A 25,488-nucleotide genomic window follows, 5' to 3' on the forward strand; every position below is an offset into this window, starting at 1 on the left:
TAGGAAAGGATTTTAACCAACGTGGCTATGTTGGGAAGATGATGGAAACCAGCCCATCTTGGGGTACTGAACCAAGCTTTAAGTTTAAACAGAGGAAGAATGGGGGAGGGGGCGGTGATATGCATAATTAAGCAGTCTCATGAAAGTGTGGTCTAGTTGCTCATTACCTCAGTTCTGGCTCTGCAAATTGCTCCAAAGAAGTTCTTACTGCTTGAGGGGACAATCCAGCTCCCATGAGATGACTGGTCCTGCCAGACTACCATAGGGTCGTCTGTCTGCAAAGCTCTGCCTCAATTCCAAGGTGTCTGCGGGTTTAGGATAGTGACTGGAGATTTCAGGTGCCTTTTCAGGGTCTGCAATAGGACACATTAAAAGCTGACACTAAGATGCCTCAGTTACTCTTATCTCTGTGCCGGGGGAGGGAGGAGTTGGTGAGGTTTTCAGACAGAAGCTGCTTGAGGGATTAACAGCCTATGAAGAGTGCAGCAGGAGTCTGACCCAAAGTTGAAGACAAAGGAGACAGGTGCAAATGGAGGCAGAAATGCCGGGTTTTTATCCTGCTTCTAATTACCTTGGGGGCCCAATCGAGGAGTCAGTGCCTTTCAGCAAAGCGATTTAAGAACCTGTCATTTGAATACCGTAGAGCGGCACTGCTCTACCAAATAAACCCAGCAAAAGCTTATTTTCCCACATGTCACAGTCCACTGGGTTCCTGAAGGTCCTGTGTGATCCTTGGGAAACTCTGTCTACCACTGGGCCCTGTGAGGATCTCAAAGGACCCACCTTCGGGGTGGTAGGTGAGGACACGGGAGAGGCTCAGCTTGGAAGTGCAGCAATGCCCCGCCTACACCCAGATTTGAATGCAAAGGAGGCTGGGAAATGTAGTCCAGCTGTGAATCCAGAAGCAGGACAGGAGAGCACAGATGTTTAATGAGTACTGTCCACATCTGCCTCAGAGGGTCTTGCCTACTGTGGAGGTGCAGAGGGTCCAGGGAGGTGGTCAAGGCAGAGCAAGATGCCAGCTTGCTTGGAGAACGTGTTCTCTGGCTGTGCTTGCTGAGTGAATGGGCAAGTGACCACCACCTTGAATCAGGACCACTCTAATGGCCCACTAAAAATGCCAGTCGGGCCCAGTTGTTGGAATCCCTGGCAGTGAACCCCAGACGATAGACTCCTGCTCTCTGGAGAGGGACAGAGGTGACTCAGGGCATCACTCTCCCCAGCAGGCTGCACCAGTGTGACCTCACCACCTCTACTGGGCAGATGCTCTAGTGGGCACACGAGGTAGACCGTTTTCCCCTCACTTAACTCTCACTACCTTCTAAATCCACGCCTCCTTTATTATCTTCACCAGGCTAAACACCTGCCCACGCGCACCACCCAGGCCCCCAGATCGAATTCTCAAAGTGCCTGTCAATCTCGAGTCCTCCACCAGCTGAGTGAGCTCGGACCCAGCAAGTGCTGTCTCTGAACGCCACTTTCGATGCCTTAAAAAGGACACAACGATTCTAAAACAAGCCACCCGGAGATGAGGGGCTCTCAGGGACGGCTTCCCGGTGGCAGGGGTCCCCAAGCTGCGGGCTGCGCTGAGCTCCGAGCTGCAGCCCGAGTGCCGCAGGCGATGGCACCGCGCGGCGGGAAGCGCACGATCGCACTGCGCGGGACACCGCGACCGGGGACGCCTGGCGGGCTCGGGGTGCAGGTGGCTGAAGGGATGGACAGGGACCGCCCGGAAGCTGGCTATGGGGCAGGACCCAAACGGGAAGAGCTGGCGCCCCTCCCCGCCCGCCGCGCCGGCTCCTCCCGGCCTAGGGGCGGGGCGCACTCGGGACCCGGAAGTCGCCTGTCCCCTCCAGCGGCCGCCTGGAGCGTTGTCCCCCTGGCCGGCATGGGGCCGCTGCGCTGGCTGCCTCTGCTCGGGCAGCTGCTGCTGCTGCAGCCACCGGAGTCCCGGGCCGCCGGCCCCATCCGGGCCTTCGTGGTCCCCCACAGCCACATGGACGTGGGCTGGGTCTACACGGTCCAGGTAGGTGGCCGCGACGCTCCCCGAGTGCGCTGTACCATCGCAGCTTCCTCCTGCGGGGCGGGCGGCGGGGCGTCCCCCCGCAGGGGGAGGGGGGGCGCCGAGGGAGGAGCAGCCAGGTTCAAGTCCCCAGGTTCAGGTGGCCCCTTGGGTTGGTCACTTTCTGTCGTTGGGTCCCTGCGTCCCAAGCTGGGGAGAGAAGTGGGGTCCCTAATGTGGGAGATGACAGGTAACTTATTTTCCAGGTGAGCCTGGCGCGGGAGGGGGTGGGGCTGGCTTCAGAGCACGAGCAGGTCAGGTGACAGCTAGGAGACAGGCTGGTCCCCTATGGGACTGCACTCTGAAGAACAGTTCAGTCCCCTGCACCACCACACGGGACAAGCTTGCTGCTGGACCTGTGGTGACCTCTTGACTCTGCTCAGGACCTTGGGTAAGAGACTTTGCTTCCTAAGCCTCAGTTTCCCCATCTGTAAAATGAGAGCAGTAATTCCTTTCATACAAGTTGACACCTGGATGCTTTGGAAGTAGTGCGTATCAGAGCCCCATCATTGCCAGGGGCTGCTTGGGCAAGAAGTGGCCTGACCAGGGGTAGTAGGCCAGGCCTCAGGGCCCTGGGGGGAAAGGGAGGGAAAAGCCAGCATCACTGTCATCAGTATAAAAAATTCAGTGCCCATCAGGCATGTGGCCCCACACTGGTCACGGCATGCAGTGGTCAGTTGACCCCTAACTGAAGGAGCCAGAGTTATTCCCCACTCTTCTCATCGCACCCTAGCTGTACTGGCCTCCTTGTTCCTCCTCCACCTCCAAGATCCTCGTGTCTCAGGGCCTTTGCACTAGCTGTGCCCTCTGCCCAAAATGCTTTCTTCCCACGTACCTATAGGACTCAGCCCCTCCCTTATATTGGTGACTACTCAAAAGTCACTCTTGGGGTGGCCTTCCCATGGCTACCTCCTCTCCTCTTCTCCCCGTAGGTCACCCCTATGCCACCATCTCAGGGTCCAAGTGTTCTACTCACTGGTTCGTTGGTCATGCATTTTCCACTAGACTGTAAGCTCCCTAGGGAAGGGACTTCTCCCACCTTGTGTACTGACCTTTCCTCCCTGCGCCCTGCAGAAGGCGCTGCAGGATGTTTGTCAAATGAATGATTGAGAGACTGAGAAGAGTGCAGAGAGAAAATCCGTCCTGAGGCCTCTGGGTTGGGGCTGGATATTATTACCCCGGCCTCCTCCAGCTCCTTTTGGAGTGAGGAAAGAAATACCCAAGTCAACGAACAAATTCCTCTGTGATTAGGGAGGGCGGAACTGTACAGAGGATATCAATAAGTAATCATGGTGTTTTAAAGACAGGCTGGAAGAGGATTGGAGGCCAAGTGTTAAATACGGTCCTGGATGTGTTTGGTGGCCTGTGGGGAGGCCACCAACCTGCAGATGGAGACAATTTAAGGGCAGGGGATATGACCAGCCACTGAGGCCCAGAGAGGGTGGATGCCTTTCCTGAGGTCACTCAGGCATGACCGCCTCAGCCTGGCCCTCTGCCCAGTGCCTTGGCTATTTGGTAATGAGTGTTCTTTGCACTGGAGACCCAACTGGGCCGCCCCTGTGGCCCTGTCCCTCAGAGTGCCTTGCCTGTGGCCCCCAGGCCTTCAGGGACCACCTCCTCTCAGTGCCAGCTCTCACTACTCATGTCCCCCTTCATCTAAGCCCAAGAAGGCTCCTTTGAGGGCTGGGAGGTGTGGCTGAAGAAGGCTCCTTTGAGATCATGGAGTTGCACCCCCCTCACTCTTGGACTTGGCCATTCTGACCCACAGACCTTAGGGTCCAGCTGGCACACGTCCTCTAGGAAGCCGACCCGACCCTCTGCCCACGTAGCAGGTCCTGGCTGTTTCCTGCTCTCCCTACCCTGCCGCAGGAGCACATGCCCGCCAAAGTGGGGAGTCTGTGTCCTCTGAGTCCCAGCCTCATCACATGTTCATCACGGAGTGAGCACCCTCAAGTCACGCAGTGGACAGAGATGGAGATGAAAAGGGAAGAGCCCCATGCAGACACGCCCTGGGATGGCAGGACAGGGGACACTTGGTCTCGCCAGATTTTCCCTTTGCTCCTTGGGGCCCAGCCCCCTGGGAGCCCCACGGGCACCAGTGTGACCGTACCCCCTCCCCAGGAGAGCATGCGAGCATATGCGGCCAATGTCTACACCTCCGTGGTGGCTGAGCTGGCCCGTGGGCCGCAGCGTCGCTTCATCGCGGTTGAGCAAGAGTTCTTCCGGCTGTGGTGGGACCACGTCGCCTCAGAGCAGCAGAAACGCCAGGTAACTCACCACCAGGTGACTTGGGAGGACCTGGCAGGAAACTCAATGTGTGGGGGGTGCGGTGGAGGGGGGCTGGCTGTGACCAGGGCTGTGGGAGAAACCAGGAGGCCACAGCCCAGAGACAGGGTATCTTTCATGCTGTTTGGCTGTTGAAAAATTGCCAGCTCTGGAAAGCCAGACGCCCCTTCCAAGAGGCAACAGCGCTGGTACTGATGCCACCTGCTGACACTTGATGCCCACAGGTGCCCTGAATCCTTCCTGGCTCCCTGATTTACACTGCCTGCCTGGCCCTCCGAGCACAGGAGTTGTAGCCTATGATTGGGGTCCCTGTGGTTTAAGGGCAAGACAGCAGCTTACTTCACACCTCAGAGATTCCTGCTCCATGGCAAGGCAGCCTGGTACCTAGCCCTGTCACCATAGGCTGTGACTGGCCTTTGTGAGCTGTGGATTCCATTTCTATAAGCTAGGGTGACCTCCCCCTTTTCAGAGAGGTCATGCCACAGGTGAAGCTGTGACATAAACACCTGACAGACACTATGCTGGGGAGATCTGTTTCCTCCCCAGGAGTCTCCTTTCAGAACAGTTACTGAACGTGAAATTCAGAGAGGTCAAGCAACTTGCTCAAGGTAGTAAATCTACAGAGGCAGAGCGGGAGTCGGCTAGAGTCCTCTGGGAAGGCGTCTCTTAAACCTGCAGCCTGTCAAGTCATGTTGAGGAACCGGATGTTTGGCCACTTGTCATGTGGCAGGCATCGTTACCTAGCTTTATAGAGATGCTCTGGACTCAGAGAGGACAGGCAGCTGGCCCGTGGTCACACAGCTTATGAGTGACAGGTGTGTCTGACTTGGAGCATGCCTCTCCAGGGTGACTGGTGGGTGGGCCACACTTCTTTATATGGACACCACCAAATCCAGTCATCTGTGTCCTACCTGCGGAGAGGAGCAGGCCTGCATGTCTCAGTAAGGACCTGGGTAGGAAACTCCTGTGCCGGAACCTGGAGGCCAGAATTTTGTCTGCTTTGCTCGCTGAGGAATCAACAGTGCCCCATGTGTCTGGGGTGCTGTTAAATGAATAATCTAGAAATTCTACACCTTTAGAACACAAGCCACAAGTTCAGTCTGTGATCAGTACATGGCCTAACACCACCTTCTTGGGCCTCATTTCTTTCCATCTGTCCACTCACTCATTTATTCAAAACCTTTATCCGCTACTCATGAGGCAAACCCACATTGAAGGACAGTTGACAGAGTAACTGACCTGTCATCTTCAAAATTATCTCTCCCATGGGACTGGGGACACAGCTTAAATGGTAGAGCCCCTGCTTTGTAAGCATGAGGCTTTGAGTTCAAACCTCAGTAGTGCCAAAAAAAATTGAAAGAAAAAAAGACAGGTAGAGGAATTGTTCCAAGTTAACAGATCCAAAAGAGAGGTCAGAGTTTAATGCAATACATGATCCTAGGTTGACTCCTGCACCAGGAAAAGGAAGTTAGTGGATTATTTGCATCACATCTGTGGTTTAGATAGTAGTGTTGTATTGCTGTTAAATTTCCCGGTTTTGCTAGTGATGCTATGGTTACAGTTGTCACATGGAGACAGAGACTGTTAAGGCACAATAGGTCAAAAATGTCAACAGTGCTTGAATCTAAGAAAGGAGGTATGGAAGTTCTTCCTACTGTTCTTGCAGTAGGAAGCGCGAAGTTATCTCAAAATCAAAAATTTATTTCTGGATATAGACCGATCTAGACTTCATCTATGAGCCATGGGCCAGGTGAGCCGTGGTCCACAGCATAGACCAGGACAGTGTTCCGCTTTTATGGAATAAGCCAGGGTGAGGAGATTCACGGAGGCCCCATGAGGCGCTGCAGGCTTGGCCCTGACAAACTTGACACTTGTGACCTGTCTTCTCTCTGCCCACCGTGTCCAGGTCTGCCGACTCCTGGATGAAGGACGCCTGGAATTTGTTCTTGGAGGCCAGGTCATGCATGACGAGGCTGTGACCCATCTTGATGACCAAATATTACAGCTCACAGGTTTGCCACTGTGATAGTTACTTTTATTATTACTGTGACCCGATAACTTCGATAACTTAGAAAACCAGCGTAAGGGAGGAACGGTTGAGTTCGGCTCACGGTTTCAGAGATTTCCGTCCACTGCCCTTGGCTCTATTGATTCTGGACTCATGGTGAGGCAGAACATCATGGCTACAAGAGGTGGTAGAAGAGGAAGCTGTTTACTTCATGATGAACGGGAAGCAGAGAGAGAGAGAGAGAAAGAGAATAAGGACAAGATACTCCCAAGGACCTGCCCCCAGTGGGTGGCCTGCTTCTTCCAGCTAGGCCTTACCTCCTAAAGTTTCTAGAGCCTCCCAAAATAGCACCACCAGCTGGTGACCAAATGTTCAGCGCACTGTGGGGGACATTTTGTATTCAAACCATAACATTCCTCTCCTGAGCCTCAAAGACTCATGGCCATCTCATAACACAAAATGCATTTAGTCCATCTCCGAGAGTTCCCATGGTCTTAACAGTTCCAACATTGTCCAAAAGCCCAAGTTCAAAGACGCCCAAGACTCAAGGCAACTCTTTGCTGTGAGCTCCTGTAAAAATAAAAAAGCAAGTACATAGTTCCAACATAAAATGGCACAGGACAAACATTCCTATTCCAAAAGGGGGAAATGGGGACATAGAAAGAATGGATGGGACCACAGGAAGAGCAAAACCGAGCAGGACAAACATTAAATCCTGTCGCTCTGTGTCTGGTGTCTGGGACAGGTGGTTGTGTGACATGAGCTCCAACAGACAGGGGCAGCCCCACCCCTTTGGCCTTGCCATTTGCAGCCCACGTGGCCTCTCTCTGGGCTGGCTTCACTTACCACCTGCAACTTTCCCTGGCAGATATTGCACACTCCTGGCACCTCCAACATCCTAGGGTCTCCACTGAGGTTTGGACTTCACTCTCACTCTTCATGCATCATCCTCTCAGGGACTTCCTGCAGGGACTCTGACTCTGCCACACAGTGCCTGGCCTCTTAGACTTTCCTTTGAAATCTGGGTGGAAGCCTCCATGGCTCCTGTAACTCTTGTGTTCTTCATGTCTGCAAAACCAGCATGGCAGGAATAATGTCATGGTGTGCTGCCAGCAAGAGCAGTAGCTGGGCTTCCGTGGAGCATGGCTGCAGCAGACTCTCAGTGCCTGGGTGACTGAGCATGGGGAAATGAATCCTGCAGAATTCCTAGGCTACCCTTTATGAGTAGGATGCCTTAGTTGCTCTGTCTTCTCAAGGGAAAGTCTTTCAAATGAGTTTACTCTTTCATACCCTTGACACCCAAAGCCTGGGATTGGTGGGGTATGGCCAATTGCTGAGATGCCCTCAAGGCATCTTTCCTATTGTCCTTGGCTTGCTTTTTTTTTTCAATACTAGAGTTTGAACTCAGGGCTTCATGCTTGCTTTCTACCACTTGAGCCAGGCCTCCAGCCTGGAGGGAGGGTCTTACTTTTTGCCCAGGCTGGCCTGGACTGCAATTCTCCTATTTTGTGCTTCCCTCCTTCACTAAGATGACAGGTATACACAACCATGTCCAACTTTTTTCTATAGAGATGAAGTCTCACAAACATTTTTGGCCCAGACTGGCCTGACATCACATCCTCCAGATCAAGCCTCCCATATATGTTGGGATGACGGACACACACCATCATGCCCAACTATTGTTTGAGATGAGGTCTAGCTAACTTTTTGCTGGCCTCGAACTGTGATCCTCTTGATCTCAGCCTCCCCAGTAGTTAGGTTTATGGGTATGAGAGAGTGGCATCCAGCCCTTGGCATCTTTTTAAGGCCACTAATCTCTAAAGAGACCATGCCTTCCTAGCCCCAACTTCACACTGGCTTTTCTGACCACCACAAGTTTTTCTTTTTTCTTTTTTGGTGGGACTGTAGTTTGAATTCAAGGCTTTGCACTTGCAAAGCTGCTGAGCCACACCTCTGGTCTGTCAATTTTTCAAGTCTTTCTCCTCTGCTTTTTGCTTCCACTTGTCATGATAAACCTGGATAAAAGCAGCCAGCAACAACCGTACTACAGCTATGCTGTCTTAAATTTTCCTCCACCGAATTAGTTCTTACTTAAATTCAGCCTCACTCAAATTCTATGATGCGAGCAAAATGTAGACAAATTCTGTGTGGCATGAATGGCCTCTACTGCAGGTCCAAGAGTCCTTGTTTCCATCTGAAGTCTCCTAAGCATAGTCTTTATCCCTCATTCCTGTCGGCACTCTGGTCTTCTGAGCTCCTGCCAGAATCATCCACTAAGCTCTGCTCACCACATCCTAGGATTTCTCTGGCCTGCTTCCCCAAACTCTTCCAAATTCCTCCTCAAACCAGTTCCAAAGGCTAAAGAACCACACAGTTTTAATCCCAGCCACAGTCTCAATTCTCTCTTACCAGTTTTCTGTACAGTTACTTTTCTCATCTCTATAACAAAATACCTGTGAGAACAGCCCAAGGGAGGAAAGATTTATGTTTGTTCGTGATTTCTGAGGGTCGGTTCATGGTCGCTTGGATAGAACATCATGGCAGTGGGAGGGTGTGGAGAAGGGATTCTCCCCTCATCGTGGACACGAAGTAGAGAAAGAGAGAGACAGGAAGGGGCTGGGGACAGTGTACCCCCTAGGACCTATCCCCAGTGACCGACTTTCTCCAGCTAGGTCCCACCTCCTAATGTTTCCAGGACCTCCCAAAATAGTGTCACCAACAGGGGGCCGAGCATTGAACCCATGAGCATGTGGGGGATATGTCCTATTCAAATCATAATAGCACCGGCCAGACACCCGGGACCCTACGGTTGAGTAGGAGCCTAACCCTCATGCTCCGGGCTTTGCCTGCCTCTCTTGGTGAGGAACCGTGGCCAGGTGAAACAGTGATCTGCGAGGGTCCTACTCATGCCTGGCTGAGTCACGTGGCCTGGTGAGTCCCACCGTGACCCTGGGCGAGGGATGTAACATTGTGGCTCGGTTTCCTCATTGGTAAGATGAGCTCGATTGTAATACGTACCTCCAAGGGTTGTTGGGAGGATTAAATTGCGGTAATCCAAACAAAGGACTTCAGGGTGTGCAGGTCCCTAAGAAGCGTTCAGTAAACGTTAGCTGTCTTCACCACCACCACATCCATCACCATTATCACCATCTTAATTACCGTCTTCATCACCACTACCACCATCCACAGTGGCCGTGGGGCACTTCACTCACCGTTTCACAAGCCGTGTCTCACCCAGTCCCAATGGCAGGCTGCCGAGGAGGCATTCAGGTCCTCGCTCATTTGCACACGTAGCAGCTGAGACCCAGAGGAGTGAAGTGACTCTCTCAAGGGCCAGAGTGAGGACTCAGATGCAGAAGCTCCAGCAGGAGCCTCAGTTTCCCTCTTTGTAAAACATCAAGGTGGCACAGGACAGGGTTTAAGGTTGTTCACACCCTCACCCTTTCCCTTGTTCATCTGGCATCTTCCTGTGTCTATTTCTCTTGAACTTATTTCTGGAAATCACATATCCTTGAACTTGGCCTTCCATCTAGAAGCTGGTATGGGACGCATAACCTTTTCCTTCTCAGGACCTCACATCTCTTTTCTAGTTCTTCTGACAGAGCCCCTACTGTGTGCCCAGAGCTCCTCCTGCACTCCCTGTGTGCCTCCTGCACACCCAAAGGTGGGCCTACTTCCGTGACAGATGTCACTAGGCTAGAGCGTGAGCCCCTTGCCATAGCCCCCAGCTGCACTCTCTGCCTCCCAAGCCCATGCTCCCCCCACCCCGCCCCTGCCAACTTGAGTCAGGTGTTCCGGTGGCCTCACACCCTAGTCTTCTTGCTGGCTGCACTCCTTCAATAAGAGGGAAGATACATTTCATGATTGGGGAAGATTCTGCAGTTGCAGACCACGCTGGGCCATTGGGCGGCTCTGCTCCACAGTGACTCAGGGATCCTGGCAATTTCATCTTACTGCTTTGCCATCCCCTAGAGTGTCACCCACCCTCCTTGTCAATGGAACTGCCTTGTCCTCTGAGTTGTCATTCTAGTAAGGCAGGAGAAGGGCAGGCACTTCCTTGCCTGCACGTCAGCTGGAAGTGGGCTTCGAAGTCCAGTCCCACTGAGGCCCTGAGCCTCTTGGGGAAACAGCAGTAATTTAAGCAGTTTTGAACCACTGAACCCTTTGATTTCAGGGTCACCATTAGCCTTTTATTGTTAATGGCATCCCCAAGTTCCACAGCAGAACAGAATCAGTACTTTGTCGAAGTTCACGTAGAAATCCTCAACTATGTGTATGTAGAAACGGAGATGCAGCTTGAGGACAGTGCTCAGTGAATGAGCCAGACAGACGGGACAAATACTGCAGGAGTCCACTTATAGGTGGCCCCTAGAGCAGCCAGATCAATGGAGATAGAGTGTAGAATGGTGGGCAGGTGCCAGGGGCTGGGGATTGGTGTTCGTGGGAACAGAGTTTCAATTTTGCAACATGGAAAGAGCTAGAGATGGATGATGGTGGCCACACAATGTGTGTGCATTTAACGCCTCTGAACTCTGCATTTAGAACCCATATGCTGTGTGTGCAGTCAACGCCCTCAGCCCTGCCAACCTGCATGACACACTTGGCCTGGTGGCTGGCATTGCAGCCTGTTGGATGGCAGGGGTGCCCTGGGTGAGTGGGCTTAAGAGTGACGGGGTGTGGGCTCATCTCACCAGCCCCAGTAAGGTGATGCTCTCTTTGCAGAGGGACACGGATTTCTCTATGAAACATTTGGGATCCGGCCGCAGTTCTCCTGGCACGTTGACCCATTTGGCGCATCTGCCACAACCCCCACTCTCTTTGCCCTGGCAGGCTTCAACGCCCACCTCATCTCCAGGATTGACTACAACCTGAAAGACGCGATGCAGGAGGCCCAGGTGTGTCATGTGCCTCACCTGCTGTTCCCCTCCAGATGTCGCTTCCTCCCTCTGTTGTTCAAGGCATCTTACAGGGCCACTGCCATGTGCCAGACCATGCAGGGCTTTGTGGCAGCTGCCTGGCCCCAGCCTTGTTCTGGCTGCTCCCTCCAGGGATGTCTTCCCCTCCTGCACAGCTCCCCTTGCCTCTTACACAGCTGTAGGCCCAGCCTGGCCCCTTCCTGCTCGGAGGCCCCTTCCTGACCTTCAGGCCTGGGGTTGTACCAGCTCCTCCCTTGGGTCCTCCCTCCATGGGGACTACAGCAGAGCTGTGCTTGGAAACAGAGCTGGCAGACTAGAGGGACAGGCAGGGCGTGTGCAGCTGGGGACCTCGGCACAGGCATCATAGCTCTTCAGGGGTGGGCAGCTGACACGGGAGTGAAATGTTCATAGCGGGTGGCTCCTTTGCATGTTAGAAAGACACCAGTCCACTTGTCCTGCATCTCGAACACTCCATCCACTGTGAAAGGTGGCGTATCATTTGCTGGGGCTGTAGACGCAAAGCCCCACACCTGGGGCTTAGGCAGCACACCTGTGCTGTCTCAGCTCTGGAGGCGGTACGTCTGCAGGTGGCCATTCTTCCCCGTGTCTCCACTATGTGTGTCTATGTCCACATTCCCCTTGTAAGACCCACCCAAATGACTCTTATAACACAGTCATCTCTCTTATACCCACGCTCCTTATAGGAGGGTCACATGCTCAGGTATTGGCAGTAAGGACTTCTTTTTGGAGCCTCCTATTCGATCCGTAGTCAATAGGAATACCCATTTTAAACACAGGGACACTAAGGCCCCAAAGGTTGGTGTCTTGTCACTCTCTAGAGCAATGAGAGAGCTGCCCACGGGAGCTGCACAGAGCTGGATTTGGTGCCATGGGCAGGAGGAACATCTTTAGAGATACCTACGAAGTAGGGACTATTAAGCCACCCAGAATCCTGAGCACACTGTCCCTGTGGGCTGATTTCACCTGCAAATGGCCCTACAAATGTGGGTATGGTTTCCCCATTTCTCACTCAGAAACCAAGTCACCGAGCATCCCCAAGGCAGAGCTAGGATTTTATACACACCTTATAACCCCAACCAAACCCTCCTAACCATTGGAACTATTCAAAATAGCTCATGAGAGCTAATGAGGCCCCCACGCCCCTGAGTTTCCAAGCAGAGTTAGAATGGACCTGTAAGGGGCCTTGGCAGAGAAAAACACACTGAGGAGCCCTGTGGTGACTGAGCAGCTCCTGGAAGGCTCCTGGAGCCACCACAGGGTTTTGGGGGTGCCTGGAAGAACCCAGGGGAGGAGGCAGCAGAGGGGAGCCTTGTCTTTGAGCCCTGAGAGAGGGCAGGCGCAGAGCACAGTGGGACTGGGGGGGAGCCAGGACATTGGTCTTGCCCTTGTCCCTCATTGGTTCCCTCTGGGTTTGCAGGGGCTGCAGTTTGTGTGGCGAGGGTCCCCATCCCTGTCAGCTCAGCAGGAAATCTTCACGCACGTCATGGACCAGTACAGCTACTGCACCCCCTCCCATATTCCCTTTTCCAACAGGTGTGTGCCTCCTGGGGACCTTATGCATTTCCTCGTCTTTGAGCCTCCCTAGCAGAGTGGGTGTTGTTATTAAGCCCATTGTGCTGATGAGGAAACAGGCTCAGAGAGGGTTAGTGACCAGCTCAAGGTCACCCAGCTGGTCAGTAGGAAGTGTAGGATTTGACTGAGTTCTTTTTTGACTCCAAATTGTCTCTTCTTATGAGTCCCTGTCCTTGTAAGATTATTGAAAGGGATTTTACATGGTGTCCCCAGAAATATCCAGATCTGATCCTGAGAGGTCCCTGCCTGCTCTGGGCCTCAGCTGTCCCCATCTGCAAGGCGAGGAAATTGAACCAGCTGATTTTCACAGGTCATCAGCCACGCCCCCCCCTTCACCCTGCCCCACCTTGTCCTTCTTACCTGCCCTCCAGGGTACTGTGGAGCTTTTTCACCCTCCAACTCCTCCATGACCCTTTTAGTTCTGTTTTCTGTGAGCTATCATGACCAGCTGGCTCCCTGCCTCTGGCCATGTGTCCTGGGGAGAACTAGTTCCCAGGCGAAGGGTGCTGGCTTATGAAATCATGGTGTGGCCTGGCTTCATTGCGAGAGTTAGCCCCTGCCTACTCTGTCCCCTCCGGTCCTCGCCCCCATCCAGCACAGTGCAGAAAGTGGTTGAAGTGGGAGGAAGAGAGGACCACACCACAGAAGCCTGGAGTGAATCACAGCCCTCACAGTTCTGCAGAGCCATTTGACTGCCTGCTGTTTTCCTGTGTGAGGGCCGGGTCCCCAGTCCTAATAGCAGGAGGTGGTGAACACTCAGCCTAGCAATGGACAGGTGAGCTTCCCAGCCCCGGGGAGGAAGATCCCAGGCACCATGGAGTCAGGCCATGGAGTTGCCCTGAGCCACCCTGGTTTCCAGGTGTCTGAATACTTTTCCTGGTCAACAGACACAGGGAGGTGAGACCTGCAAGGCGGAGGACCAGGTGACTGGGTTGGCATGGCTGGTAGGGGAATTACCCAGGCAGGACCTTTCCCACTGGGTGGGGGCTGTCTGAGATGGGAACTCACAGGTGGGCACAGGTTCTAAAATGTCAGGCAACACATGAAATTTCAGTCAATCTCTTCCTAGAGGGATTCAGGTACAGACACACAGGGCATCAGCTGTGTGGAACTAGGACCAAGAACCCCAGGGGTGGAGTGGGTGAGAACCCCAAGTCCTGGCTTGCTTTCACAGCCCTTACCTGGGGCCTGGCCCTGTTCCCTGTGTCACCTCAGAAGCTCTCAGAGCAACCTCTAGTGGAGTCGCTGAAGTGTCCCATCTCACAGATGAAGACACTGAGGCAAGGCAACCCCCCCACCCAGAGTTCACAACTGGCAAAAGTGGCAAAGCCCAAGCCTCCACATCATGGCAACAGCCAGTCTGCAGTCTCTAAAGTTGGATAGGCCTGGGTTCAAATCCCAGCTCTGCCCTTTGTACCTGTGTCCTTGGGCAGGAAGAGAGCAGGCAAGGGAGAGGGGAGAAGGACGGGCATCAGGTGGGGGACTCATTGAATGCCATTGCCATTTGTCAGGCCTTCCCTGAGCCAGGCACTGTTTCTAGTTGTGTTTTCCACAATTGTTTTGGCAGTACTGGGATTGAACTCAGGGCCTTGCACTTGCTAGGTAGGCACTCTCCTACTTGAGCCATGATTCCCAGCCCTTTTTGCTTTACAGGATCTGGCACTTTTTGCTTAGCTGGCCTGGACCTTGATCTTCCTACCTATGCTTCCTGCATAGCTGGGACTACAGCTGGCACTACACCCAGTTTGTTGGTTGAGATGGGGTCTTGCTAACTTTTGGCCCAGGCTAGCCTTGAACCTCAACCCTCTCACTCTCCATCTCCTGAGTAGCTGGGATTGCAAGCATGAGCCACTATGCCTGTCTACAGATTATTTTCGTTTAACCCTCATAACCACTTGCCACACAACGCATCCATGAGAGGCCAAGGCTTGGCAACGTTAGATGTGACCATGCTGGGAGGTGTCCCAGGATGGAGAACTGCAGGCAGCAGTCCCATGACTGCCTCCTGATGCAGCATGGCCTGAGAAATGACCACCCCACAGGGCCCTCCAGACCCAGAGGCAAAGGGGAGCCCGCTAATATTCAGCTGTCCTGATTTAAATCTGATGTTTGTTCTTTGTAGATTTTTGTTTTTTTAAGTATTGCATTAAAGTATTATTTATCTTGACTACTGAGATTTGGGGTACACCCTTAACTTTGTGCCTAGGGTGACTCCTCACCTGGTCCCAGTCAGGGTCTGCTGGCAAGGAGGTGGCTGCACAGGCAAGTGAACAAGCAGCCAGGCTGTGGTAGTGGGGAAGCTGAGGTTGCTGGCACCACGTGGGTGGCGTTGCTGTGTCTAAGGTCCCGCAGGCAAATCCCACAACTGGCCTGAGTCATCTTCACAGGTTCCTCCCCCGTCTGCTCTCCTGCAGGTCCGGGTTTTACTGGAATGGTGTGGCTGTCTTCCCGGAACCACCCCCGGATGGTGTGTACCCCAACATGAGCGAGCCTGTCACCCCTGCCACCATCAACTTCTACGCTGAGACCCTGGTGGCCAATGTGAAACAACGGGCTGCGTGGTTCCGAACACCCCACGTCCTCTGGCCCTGGGTACGGTGCACATCAGACCTAAGAGTCCTCTACCCAACCAGGGCCTGCCGTGTGCCAGGAACACTGCCCCAGGACCACCCTGCACTATGGCCAGCTCTGACCAGGCCATGTCCAATCGGCTCCATCTTCCCCCTCTGCAGAGCCCTGGGCCTCGCCCTCTCCCAGCCTCTCCCCCACTGGGATCTACCCCAGCCTCTGCAGTCGACAGACAACCATCAGCCATGCCGGCCCCTCCTTGCACCCACACACCTCACTTTTCTCCCTGTTTGGAGCTGAGGCCTGGGCTGGAACTTGGCTCCTGCTATGCCTCTGCATATATCAGTTTCCTCATCTGTGAAATGGGATTGGTGGTGGCTCCTGCCATGTAGGCTTGCCCTGTGGTTCAGACACAGCACCATCTCATCATTATCACTAACCTTTACTGAGTACCCACAGGGTAGCAGGCACTATTGTGGGATATGTTTGTCTCGTCCATCTAGTTGGCACCATTGGGCCTGGGAGGCAGGCATTGCTGGTATCCCATTATGCAGCTGAGAGAACTGAGGCCCAGAGAGGTTAAGGAATTGTCCTGGAGCCACACAGAGCATTTAGGGAAAGGTGGAATTTGTGTTCAGACCCAGTCAGGGGCCCCGTACCCTGAAACCCACAACTGCCTTTTTGAAGGAGCCTAAGGTCAGTAAGTGTTAGTCACCCTTATGAGCACTGTCAATAATTATCATACGATCACAACAAACCATACTGATAGGTAGCAATACCAAGGGCCTTACGAGATGCCCAGGGTTGACAGGGACCCTCACTGGCTCAAGGAGAGTGGATTCTGTCAGTGGGGCTGTGATGAGCCCGCCCTGCGGGGCCAGGGCTCAGCCCCCAGAGGTACCAGCTGTTGCTCCCGCACCCCGGCCTGCAGGGATGTGACAAGCAGTTCTTCAATGCCTCGGTGCAGTTCGCCAACATGGACCCCCTGCTGGACCACATCAACAGCCACTCTGCCGAGCTCGGGGTCTTGGTGCAGTACGCCACGCTGGGTGAATACTTCCGCACCCTGCACACCCTCAATGTCACCTGGAGCGTCCGTGACCACCACGACTTCCTGCCCTATTCGTCAGGTATGAGACTGGGGGACTGGGTTGCCACTTGGTGCCAGGGACAGCTAGACCCCCACCCACCTCAGCATGGGCTCCACACCTGCAGACTCATCCCCACCTGCTCAGCCCACCTAGACATCCTGGCTGCTGCACACATGGCTGGTTCCCACCGGAGTCAGCCTCTTAGAGTGCCCACCTCTGCACCTTTCCACCCACAGTGCCCCCTCCTGGGGGCCTCATCTGCCTGATGCCTGTGTCCTCTGGCCCAGAACTGGGCTGACCTCAGATAGCACAGCCTAACAGCCCCTCCTCTCTGTCTGGCTGTGTGGTCATGAACCCTTCCTGCCACATAATGAGGACATTAATGGTGCCTTATCTATAGGGTTATTGTAAAAATTAAATGAGACAAGGAAAGTTCTTCATCCCAGTGCAGCAAATGGAGCTGTAATTATGGTGTCATTGCTGGCCCACCACGCTACCCAGTCACTGCGCTGAAGGCTACTTCAGGGCCTTCAAGGTGCAAGGAGCCCAGTACCAGCACCCCTGCCCTGTTCTGTGCACGCGCCCTGCTGGAGCTCCTGCAGGCCAGGCTCCTCTGCCTAGCTTTAAGCAGAGAGCCTTGGCAAGTGGAAAGTGCCCTCCCATCCCCCTCCCTGGCCCTGCCTCAGGCCGGTCATTGGAGAATGGTGTTAGAAAACCATTGAACGCTCTTTAAAATCCTTGTTGCAGAGCTGGGGATGTAGTTCAGTGGTAGGGCACTTGCCCTGGGTTCCATCCTCAGTGCAGGAAAAAAAAAGTTTGTTTCACAGCCCTTGAAGGACCACGTGACCCTGCTCTGCCTTTGTATAGATACGGAAGCCAAGGCAGGGTAGATGGGATGGTGGCTGGGACACCATGAACAGGACAGCTGAGAAAACCAGAAGGCAGCCCTGCCTGTAACAAGGTTTACCCAGCAGCAGCAGTGGTGCTCTGGTTGGCGTTTGGAAGGGAGGCAGGGAAGGTGCACTCCTGGGTTACCAGTCAGCTGGCTTGGGGTCTTTTTGCTGCACCCAGATCGTGGGTAGGCAAGAAGCTCCTCCAGTGCTGCTAGTCCCTTGAGTGTCCAAGGCCAAGGAGGCAGGACTGGCAGACCCAGAAGCTTACAGCTGCAAGCCCTGGGAGCTAAAGGCCCATTGCCCTAGACTTTGGAAAGCAGGGACTTGTGGCTTTCGGCACACAGGTTACAGGCTCATTGCTCCAGGCTTTAACCTGCAGTGCCCTTCACACTTTACAGCTATTGTAAGCCTCAGCTTCTAGAAGCAGTGAGCAACAGGCAGCACCTTCTGTGTGTCACAGCTCTCTAACAGGCCTGCAGTGCTGGGACTGTCACCCTGCAGCCACAAATGTTACAGTGTCAGGCTGCCAGGATTACAGCTCCAGGGCCTAGAACATCTAGTACCCTTGGCCCTTCAGGCTTGACAGTGACCAAGGCCTAGTTTCTCTTCTCTGACATTCTATCGCTCTTCTATCTCGCTTTAGCCCCAGCTCTCTGCTTTTTCTCACCTTCTTTCTACCTTCACAATCTCTCAGTGTCTCTGCTGGACAGTCCCTGTCCCCATTGTATCCACAGTGACCACTCTCTGAAACTCCAGCTGTCCTCACTTTTGCTGCCACTACCACTCTCTGCTTACTGCTTCTGCTCAGCCTGCTCTATTGATGACAGAGATAAAAAGTCGGCAAGAAATGACTCTTCATGGCCCAATGTTGCAACACCAGGGGGCAACACAGGAGGGTGTCACTGGGTGAATCGAAAAGTGAACTGAACCACCTGCTTGTATAGCCAGAGAGGGAGGTGTGGCAAAAGCGTTTGCGCCAATCACTCCACCATCCGTCCTGCAAATGAAGGACTGTGTTTGCACGAATTACACACCTTCCACTGGCCTACAGGGGAAGTGTTCCCTTTGACCTGTGTAAAAATGGCTGCAGGGTCATCTAGAATTCACTGGGGCCTGTGATAGCAGAAGGTCAGCACAAGCTGTCTGAAACAGTCATGAAGTTGTACTTTGGCACCAAGCAGCTACGGTTGTAGTGTGGCTTCCTCAAGGAGTATGTGGAGTGTTCAAAGCAGCCAGACTAGGGCTGGAGGCATTGCTAAAGTGGTAGAGCATCTGTCTAGCAAGCCTGAAGCCCTGAGTTCAAACCCCAGTACTGCTTTTTTTAAAAAAGCAGCCAGACTGCCCTTATATCTAGCCAGCTGCCAAAAAGTGGCTGCTGCACTGACAGTTTCTGCTCGAGACAGCTGGGCGCCAGGGAGGGTACAACAGCAGTCAACTTAGGGAGTTTATTTAAGGGAAAATAAACATTGAAAGGGTGCTTGCAATAAAGACTCCCCATTAACATTAATAGTGATTTAAGAGTTCTGACAATGCTTAGCTCCTGCCCCGGTGCCCCAGGGAGAGGTAGGTGTCTGATTTGTCTCACTGTGGCTCTCACAACCTGATAGTGGAAAGGAAACCAAGGCTTGAGGGGGCATCTGCTCGCTAAGCACTAACCATCACGTGGTCAGGACACCTACAGCAAGACCTGTCCAGGGCCTGCCCCTGCTCTGCACATCTGGCTTGGGTGTCACAGCTTCTCCCCACCTGGTTTCATCAGTGAAGAGGTTCTCAAAGAATTACAGGAGATGCCCAGGAAATGGCTCTGCAGTGGTCATTTCCCTACTCCCATTTCCTCCCAAAGAGATGCCACAGATGAACTCTGGATGTAGGGGCCTGGACTGCGCTGACACCTGTGACCCAGCTTAGTTCTTCCCCTCAGGGCTACCATCTATCAGTCTGAATGGAGAGGATGGGTGGAGATGTACTGTTCTCAGGCCCCTTTGGTTTGTACCATGCTGCTCACAGGCACCGCACACTTGGGAAGGGTGGGAGCAAAGATGTGGGAATGACTACAGTCAAGGTGGGAGACGATATGTCACATGTGCATGGTGACAGTCTGGTTGGAGTACATCGTGTGGGTGCGGTTAGATGATGAAGTGGCAGGTAGTAGGCGGGCATGGTGCCATGATTAGAGCTTAGGGGGTACACTTGACTGACTTGGAGTCCTGCCCCAGCATTCACTTAGTTTGGTGGTGGAACTGTGGAAGCCTATCTATTTGACCCCACAATCTGTGGCCTTTCCTCTGGGCCACAGTTACCAGACAGGGTCCTGAGGGGGAAGAACAGAAAACAGGTGCATAGGCTAGACCTGGAAGGAACAAGGAGGCAGAAATAAGAACCTGAGTGCCATCTTCTGAGACACAGAGCCACACCGCCTCCCTCCCCAGCCCTGCTCTCATCCTCCTCCTCTTTGTCCTGCGTCCCCAAGGCAGCTACCTAGGATTGCTCAGTTCCTACTGCCACTCTCTCCCATCCATCTTCTCTGGGCTTTCGGAGAGCCCCTGCCAAAATGCACGCCTGTCCCAATTCCCTGCGGCCCGCAGAGTGACACTCAGGCTGTTGTTGGCTGCATGCTGCCCACCTGAACCCTTATCTCACTCTGCTCCCTCTCTGAGCTTCCCCAGCCCCTTTGCTCACACAGCCACCCAGGTTTCCCAGGTATGCCCTGGGATTTCTTGTCTCTGGTCAAGATACTGCAGCACCCACCTTGTCCCCACCCTGATACTCCTGGGAAGTTCCTGGTCTGGCTCAGAAGGAGCCTTGGACTGTGAGCCATAAGTCCTGGGGTTACTGCCTGCCTGGCCTGCCTCTCTGGATAACCCAGGCTGACCCTGCCCCAGTCTGGCCTCAGTGTCCTCATCAATTCCAGGGCTGGAGTTTAGAAGGCTCCATGGAGCAAGGAGTCTCCGACCCACTGTCTCCCCTTTTCTCCCAGAACCACTGCAGGCCTGGACGGGCTTCTACACATCCCGCAGTGTGCTCAAGGGGATGGCGCGGCAAGCCAGTGCTCTTTTGTATGCTGGGGAGTCCATGTTCACACGCTACCTGTGGCCGGTCCCTCAAGGCACTCTGGACCCTGCCTGGGCCTTGCAGCAGCTCCAGCAACTCCGCTGGGCTGTCTCCGAGGTAATGTCCCACTCCTCAGCTTCCTGTGCCGTGGGATTCCTACCTACATCCTAGCTCCTCCTCCTGGACCCTTGGCTCTAGAGAGCCCTCTTTACAGAGGAGAAAACTCAGGTTCCCTCTAATCACAAGACCAGTGCACGGTGAAACGAGGCTAAGGCTGGGCCCAGGGTCTCCTGGTATCCAGCCGGTGGCTTCCTTAAATTCTGTAGCTGACTTTTACCAAGAAGTAGAGTGGCATTAGTGTCAGAGGTCCTGCCCAGATCCAATCTGGCTTATCTGTGGGACTGCAGGCACCTGACTTTCCCTCTCTGAGCCCTAAGTTCCTCCCTCCTGCCTGTACACCCACTGAGAAGGATGGTGGGGCAACGAATGTGCCAATATATATAATCCAAATTACTCATCAACTTCCCTGTCCATTTGGCCCCCACTGGACAGACAGGGAAACTGAGATCCAAGAGGCCTTATAATTTGTCACCCATCCAAAAATGACCAGGCCAGCCAGGCCATTTTTACAGTTACCTGAAGGGAATTGCTTGCAGGACTTGTCATCCTGTTGGAAAAGAACAGGCCGACTTTAAAGTCTATCAAGGCAGGGGGCCAAGGTGGCCCCTTTCCCCTTCTGTGAAGGGAGATAAGCCACTCTGCCCCGATGCAGAGGAGAATAGATGTCACGCTGTACAGAGCACCCTGGAACCATCCAGCCACACGCATGGCAAGATAGGTCGTGGAGTGGAAGCTGGGTTCTTGCCACAAATCTGATTTGTGTGCAAGATGGAGGGACTCAGGCAGGGTCAGGATGAGCTGGGAAAGTGCTTCAGTCTGTCCTGCCTCAGTTTCCTCTTCTGTAAAGTGGGAGGGTGCCTCCTCCACTGGCATGAGATCTAGCACCCTGTAAGGGCCTTGCAGGGTCAGGTCCTGATTCCCTTCTTCCTTGACTCAGGTCCAGCACCATGATGCTGTCACTGGGACTGAGTCCCCCAAGGTGAGTGACATGTACATGGAGCACCTGGCCACAGGGATGCTGGGTGTGCACAAACTTATGGCCTCCATCGTCCTGGAGGGACTTGGGCCTTCAGTGGGCAAGCAGCACAAAGCACCAGCAGCCAACTCAGGTAAGCCAGACCCGTGTGGGGAGGCCAAGGCCCGGTTCTGAAAAGAGAGTCTAGGGCCTGGACAACTGGAGCCTCACGCTCATCCCACTGCCCAGTGGACCCCTCACCTGTGGCATGGCCTTGGCAGTGATCCTGTGCTCTGAGCCTCCATTCCCCGAGGAAATAAGGAATGGTTGGTGTTAACAGGCAGAGAGAGAATGAACTGCAAATGAGTTTTGAGCATTTACTAAGCTGCAAATACTCCCCATGGAGGAGTTAGTGTAATGCCTTGCAGAATCTACATGCTAGAGGGGCTGTCACTGTCCTCATTTTAGAGCTGAGAAAACACTCAGCGGGGTTATGTCTTAGCTCTGTGTTACCAGGTAGGAAGGAGCAGAGTGAGGGTTTGAGCCCATCACCCTGTGCTGCCTTACCAGGCAGAGAAGATGTCTGTGTCCTCCTCAGGGGCCCAGCCCCCATCCTGGCTCCCAGCATTTCCTCCTGAGCTTAGCTGGCCTTCAGATAGTCTCCAGCCATGGACAAACCTTTTTGTCTGTGAGACTTCACATGTAGAGCGTGAGAGGGTTTAAAGCTGGGGAAATCCTGGGTAGATGGGTGAGGACAAATTGGTCTCCTTAGGAATGCATGAGATTTTCCCACACACAAGATCCTTAGGTCCATCTCCCCACTCTACCTCAGCCTGTACACTGGTCGTCTTGTACTTCCTGCTGTCCCCCCTCCAGACTTCCCACTGTCCCTGGGCTGTGCTCTCACCTGTGCTGCCCTTGCTCTCTGCCTCATCTGTGTGTAACCCTCTCCAACTGCAGACTCTGGAAGGCCTCTGGGGACCAGGACTGGAACAAATAGGCCCCCACCCCCAGGACACCAGTCTGGTAGGCTGTGATGTCACTGCTGGGCAGGGCAGTAGATGGGCTGCAGTTCCCATGTGATGCTCATGTCATCCCACAAGCACACAGGGAGCTTCCCGGAGCAGGGAAGAGGTAGAGATCAGGAAAGGCAGCCCAGGTAACAGGAGCAGCCCTGGTGGAGGAGGGAAGCTGGAAAGGGGTCCATGAGCTGACGGCACACAAGATGGTGAATGGAACAGAAAATAGGACTCAAATGCCAGGGCAGGCAGTTGGACTTGAACCTCCAGGCTCCAAAATTTGTCTAGTTGCTCACAATGCCAAGCACTCAAAGCTTTGGCCTTAGAAGCTATGCTGACTTAGGCAAGTGACTGTACCTCTCTGGGCCTCAGTTTCTTTATCAGTAAAGTGGACTGGCGGGGATAGATGTGTGAGGGGCAAAGAGAACCTCAGCTATCCAGAGGGCATGGTAGGCTCCCTTCTGTCCCCCCTGCTCAGAACCTGCACTGAGGAAAATGCAGACGGCTACATGTTTGAGCAGCACGTTTGTCTGCCTGCACTCCACCCCGCTCCTGGCCTCTCTGGGGACTCTACAGGACTTGCCTCACCTGCCTCAGTTTCCCTATCCCAAAGGGTACCCAGAGGTGTCGGGTGAATCAGGTGGCAGCAAGTGAAACCTGTTCTCTGTGTAGGCACAAAGCCTGCAGGGTACTTTGCCTCTGTCTACAACCCACTGACCTGGACAGTCACCACTATCGTCACCCTGACTGTTACCTTCCCCAGAGTCAGCATCACAGATGAGTTGGGTCATCCCGTGCCTGCACAGGTAAGGGCTTGAAATTCTGCTGAAGGGACATTTGTGTTTGTCAGTGTTTCCACTTCTGCATGTGCAAAGGCCATAGGGAGTCTTCCTTTAATGGAGGTGCTGATGTTGGGTGGAGTCCAGGCTGCCTCTCTGCACCCTCCAGACATCCAGCCTGAGTTGGACAGTCTGTTGCCATCCTTTCCACTGCCTGGAGCCAGCTGGGGTTCCAGAAGACACTGGAGTGTCACTCAGACCACCACTGACTCATATCGCTCAGCAAACACTCCCAACGCCCATTCTGGGCTAGCTTCGAACTGCGATCCTCCTGATCTCTCTCTCCTGAATAGCTAGGATTACAGGCATGAGCCACTGGCACCCGGTTAGGACACATTTTTAAACAGGACAGGCCAGGTGGCATCCATGCAGGACCAGCAGATAGAGAACAAAATGTCTGTGTGCTGCGGCCAAGGCTGTTGGGAAGGCGAGTACAGCATCCTGCTTGCTGGGAGCGCACCCAGAAAGCTCCCCAAGAGGCTCAGAATCAGCGTGGTTTAGCTAGGGAGCCAGGTGGAGTGTTACCAAGCCCAAGTTCACTTACTCAACACACGAAAAGGGGCCCAGTGACTAAAGGACAAGTTATTGGGACAAAGAAAAAAACAGCCATAGTGGCAGCAGAGGAAGGAGACAGTATACAGTACCCCAAATAAAACAGGCTTCCCTTAAGCTGAGCTCCACACCCCTTTATTCTCAGGCAAGGGAGGGAGGGGTCTAAGCTAGGGAAGAGTCCACAACTAGAGACTTCTGGGTGCCACGCCATGGCGTGGAATGGGATGCTGTGAATTGTGGTAGTGCATATGTAATCATGTAATCATGTAATCATGGTACCTCTGTGAATCTTAAAATATCCTACTTACTCTTACCTTGGTGTCTCCAGCCATGAAGCAGAGTCAGTCTTTACTGCTAGTTCCAGAAAACGCTCCTTAGGTGACTAACATGTCCATAAGCAGAATTGAGTAGAAACCTGACCCAGAGGTGAGGTAGCAAAGGAGGTGGACACAGCACGGAGGCAGAAATGCCAGGCTGTCTGCCTGCATCAGTCACTGTCACACACTTCCTCAGGCCCAAGGAGCAACCAGTACCTTCAGCAAATGGGTGGCCTAACATCCCTGAACATAAGCTCAGTGACCATCATCAATGTGAAGACAACAGCAGACCTAGTGGTGGCTGACGCTCCACCACTCAGCTATGTGAGGCCAGAATTATCAGTGCTGAGGATTGAACCCAGGGCCTCACACATGCAGGACAAAAGATCTACCACTGAGCCACATCCTCAGCTCCAGAATTAGTGCCTTTTAAAGTCAACTAAAAGCCAATGAACTAGAGGATTTGTTTAGGCTTTCTAGGTCTTGGATTTAGCCAAATGTGCCCTACGACCTCTTCTGATGCCTCCCTTAGTCACACATCTCGGAGCTTGGCAGAGGCCAGGAGGGCTAACCTGAAAACGCCCTAATAGGTAGACATTAGGGGACAGGAGAGTTGCCCCAGGGTTGCCCCTACTGGTTGGCAAAGTCAGGGAGGCAGGGACAGCAGGGAAGTTGAGAAGGAAGGACAGCTGGGGACCAGGGCCTGAGGAGCAGACGGGATAGAGGATGGAGGCAGGGAAGAGGCTGCTCCCTGCAGCCCTGGAGGCTGCCTGGATCTTGAAAGTTTCATTCTAGTTGCTGAAGTAGATGAATCAGTGAGGATGCTGGGCCTGAGCCAGAGGGGCTGTGGCAGCTGACACCAGGTGGAGACCAAAGGGAAGGGAGAGCAAGAGGCTGAGAGTTCTCAGGAGGCCAGCGGGTGGGTGTTGGTGATAGTAGCAAGGGTCTGGTGGGGATGGAAGGACTGATACCAACTGGGAAAGGCTGGGGGGATGCAGGCCTGGGTAGGGTGGACAGCCTGATGGAGATATCTGATAGGGAGCTGTATTTGGTATTTGTGGGCCTCAGGTTCCATAAAAGGTCAGAGGTTAAGATGGGATTTGGGAGTCACCATGTTAGGCAGATGAAGGAGTTGGAGGTATACCCTGAATTAGAAGCTAGTCATCTTCAGGCCATTGAAGGATTCCCCAGGGGCTAATGTATTTTATGAGAACCCCA

The 25,488-nt window shown here is 53.5% G+C and overlaps 1 protein-coding gene across 6 annotated transcripts in view; it reads left to right on the forward strand.

Annotated features, from left to right (window-relative positions):
* Nucleotides 1-1,817: 1,817 nt before the first annotated feature.
* Man2b2 (mannosidase alpha class 2B member 2) overlaps nucleotides 1,818-25,488 on the forward strand; it is a 36,037-nt gene continuing 12,366 nt past the window's right edge. The window contains exons 1-10 of one of the 6 annotated variants that reach the window (XM_020165341.2): nucleotides 1,818-2,026; nucleotides 4,184-4,330; nucleotides 6,255-6,360; nucleotides 11,079-11,251; nucleotides 12,711-12,826; nucleotides 15,280-15,457; nucleotides 16,365-16,563; nucleotides 20,395-20,585; nucleotides 21,526-21,697; nucleotides 23,235-23,368. In XM_020165341.2, the coding sequence (XP_020020930.1) occupies nucleotides 1,889-2,026; nucleotides 4,184-4,330; nucleotides 6,255-6,360; nucleotides 11,079-11,251; nucleotides 12,711-12,826; nucleotides 15,280-15,457; nucleotides 16,365-16,563; nucleotides 20,395-20,585; nucleotides 21,526-21,697; nucleotides 23,235-23,368 (1,554 nt within the window). In that variant the 5' untranslated portion in view covers nucleotides 1,818-1,888. Of the gene's footprint in view, nucleotides 2,027-4,183; nucleotides 4,331-6,254; nucleotides 6,361-11,078; nucleotides 11,252-12,710; nucleotides 12,827-13,113; nucleotides 13,641-13,724; nucleotides 13,789-15,279; nucleotides 15,458-16,364; nucleotides 16,564-20,394; nucleotides 20,586-21,525; nucleotides 21,698-23,234; nucleotides 23,369-25,488 lie in introns of those variants that run through there. The other 5 variants (XM_020165348.2, XM_074042667.1, XM_074042668.1 and 2 more) reach the window with 5 other exon arrangements.

The sequence above is a fragment of the Castor canadensis genome, chromosome 9 (genome assembly GCF_047511655.1).
Source record: "Castor canadensis chromosome 9, mCasCan1.hap1v2, whole genome shotgun sequence".
Taxonomy (NCBI): Eukaryota; Metazoa; Chordata; class Mammalia; order Rodentia; family Castoridae; genus Castor; species Castor canadensis.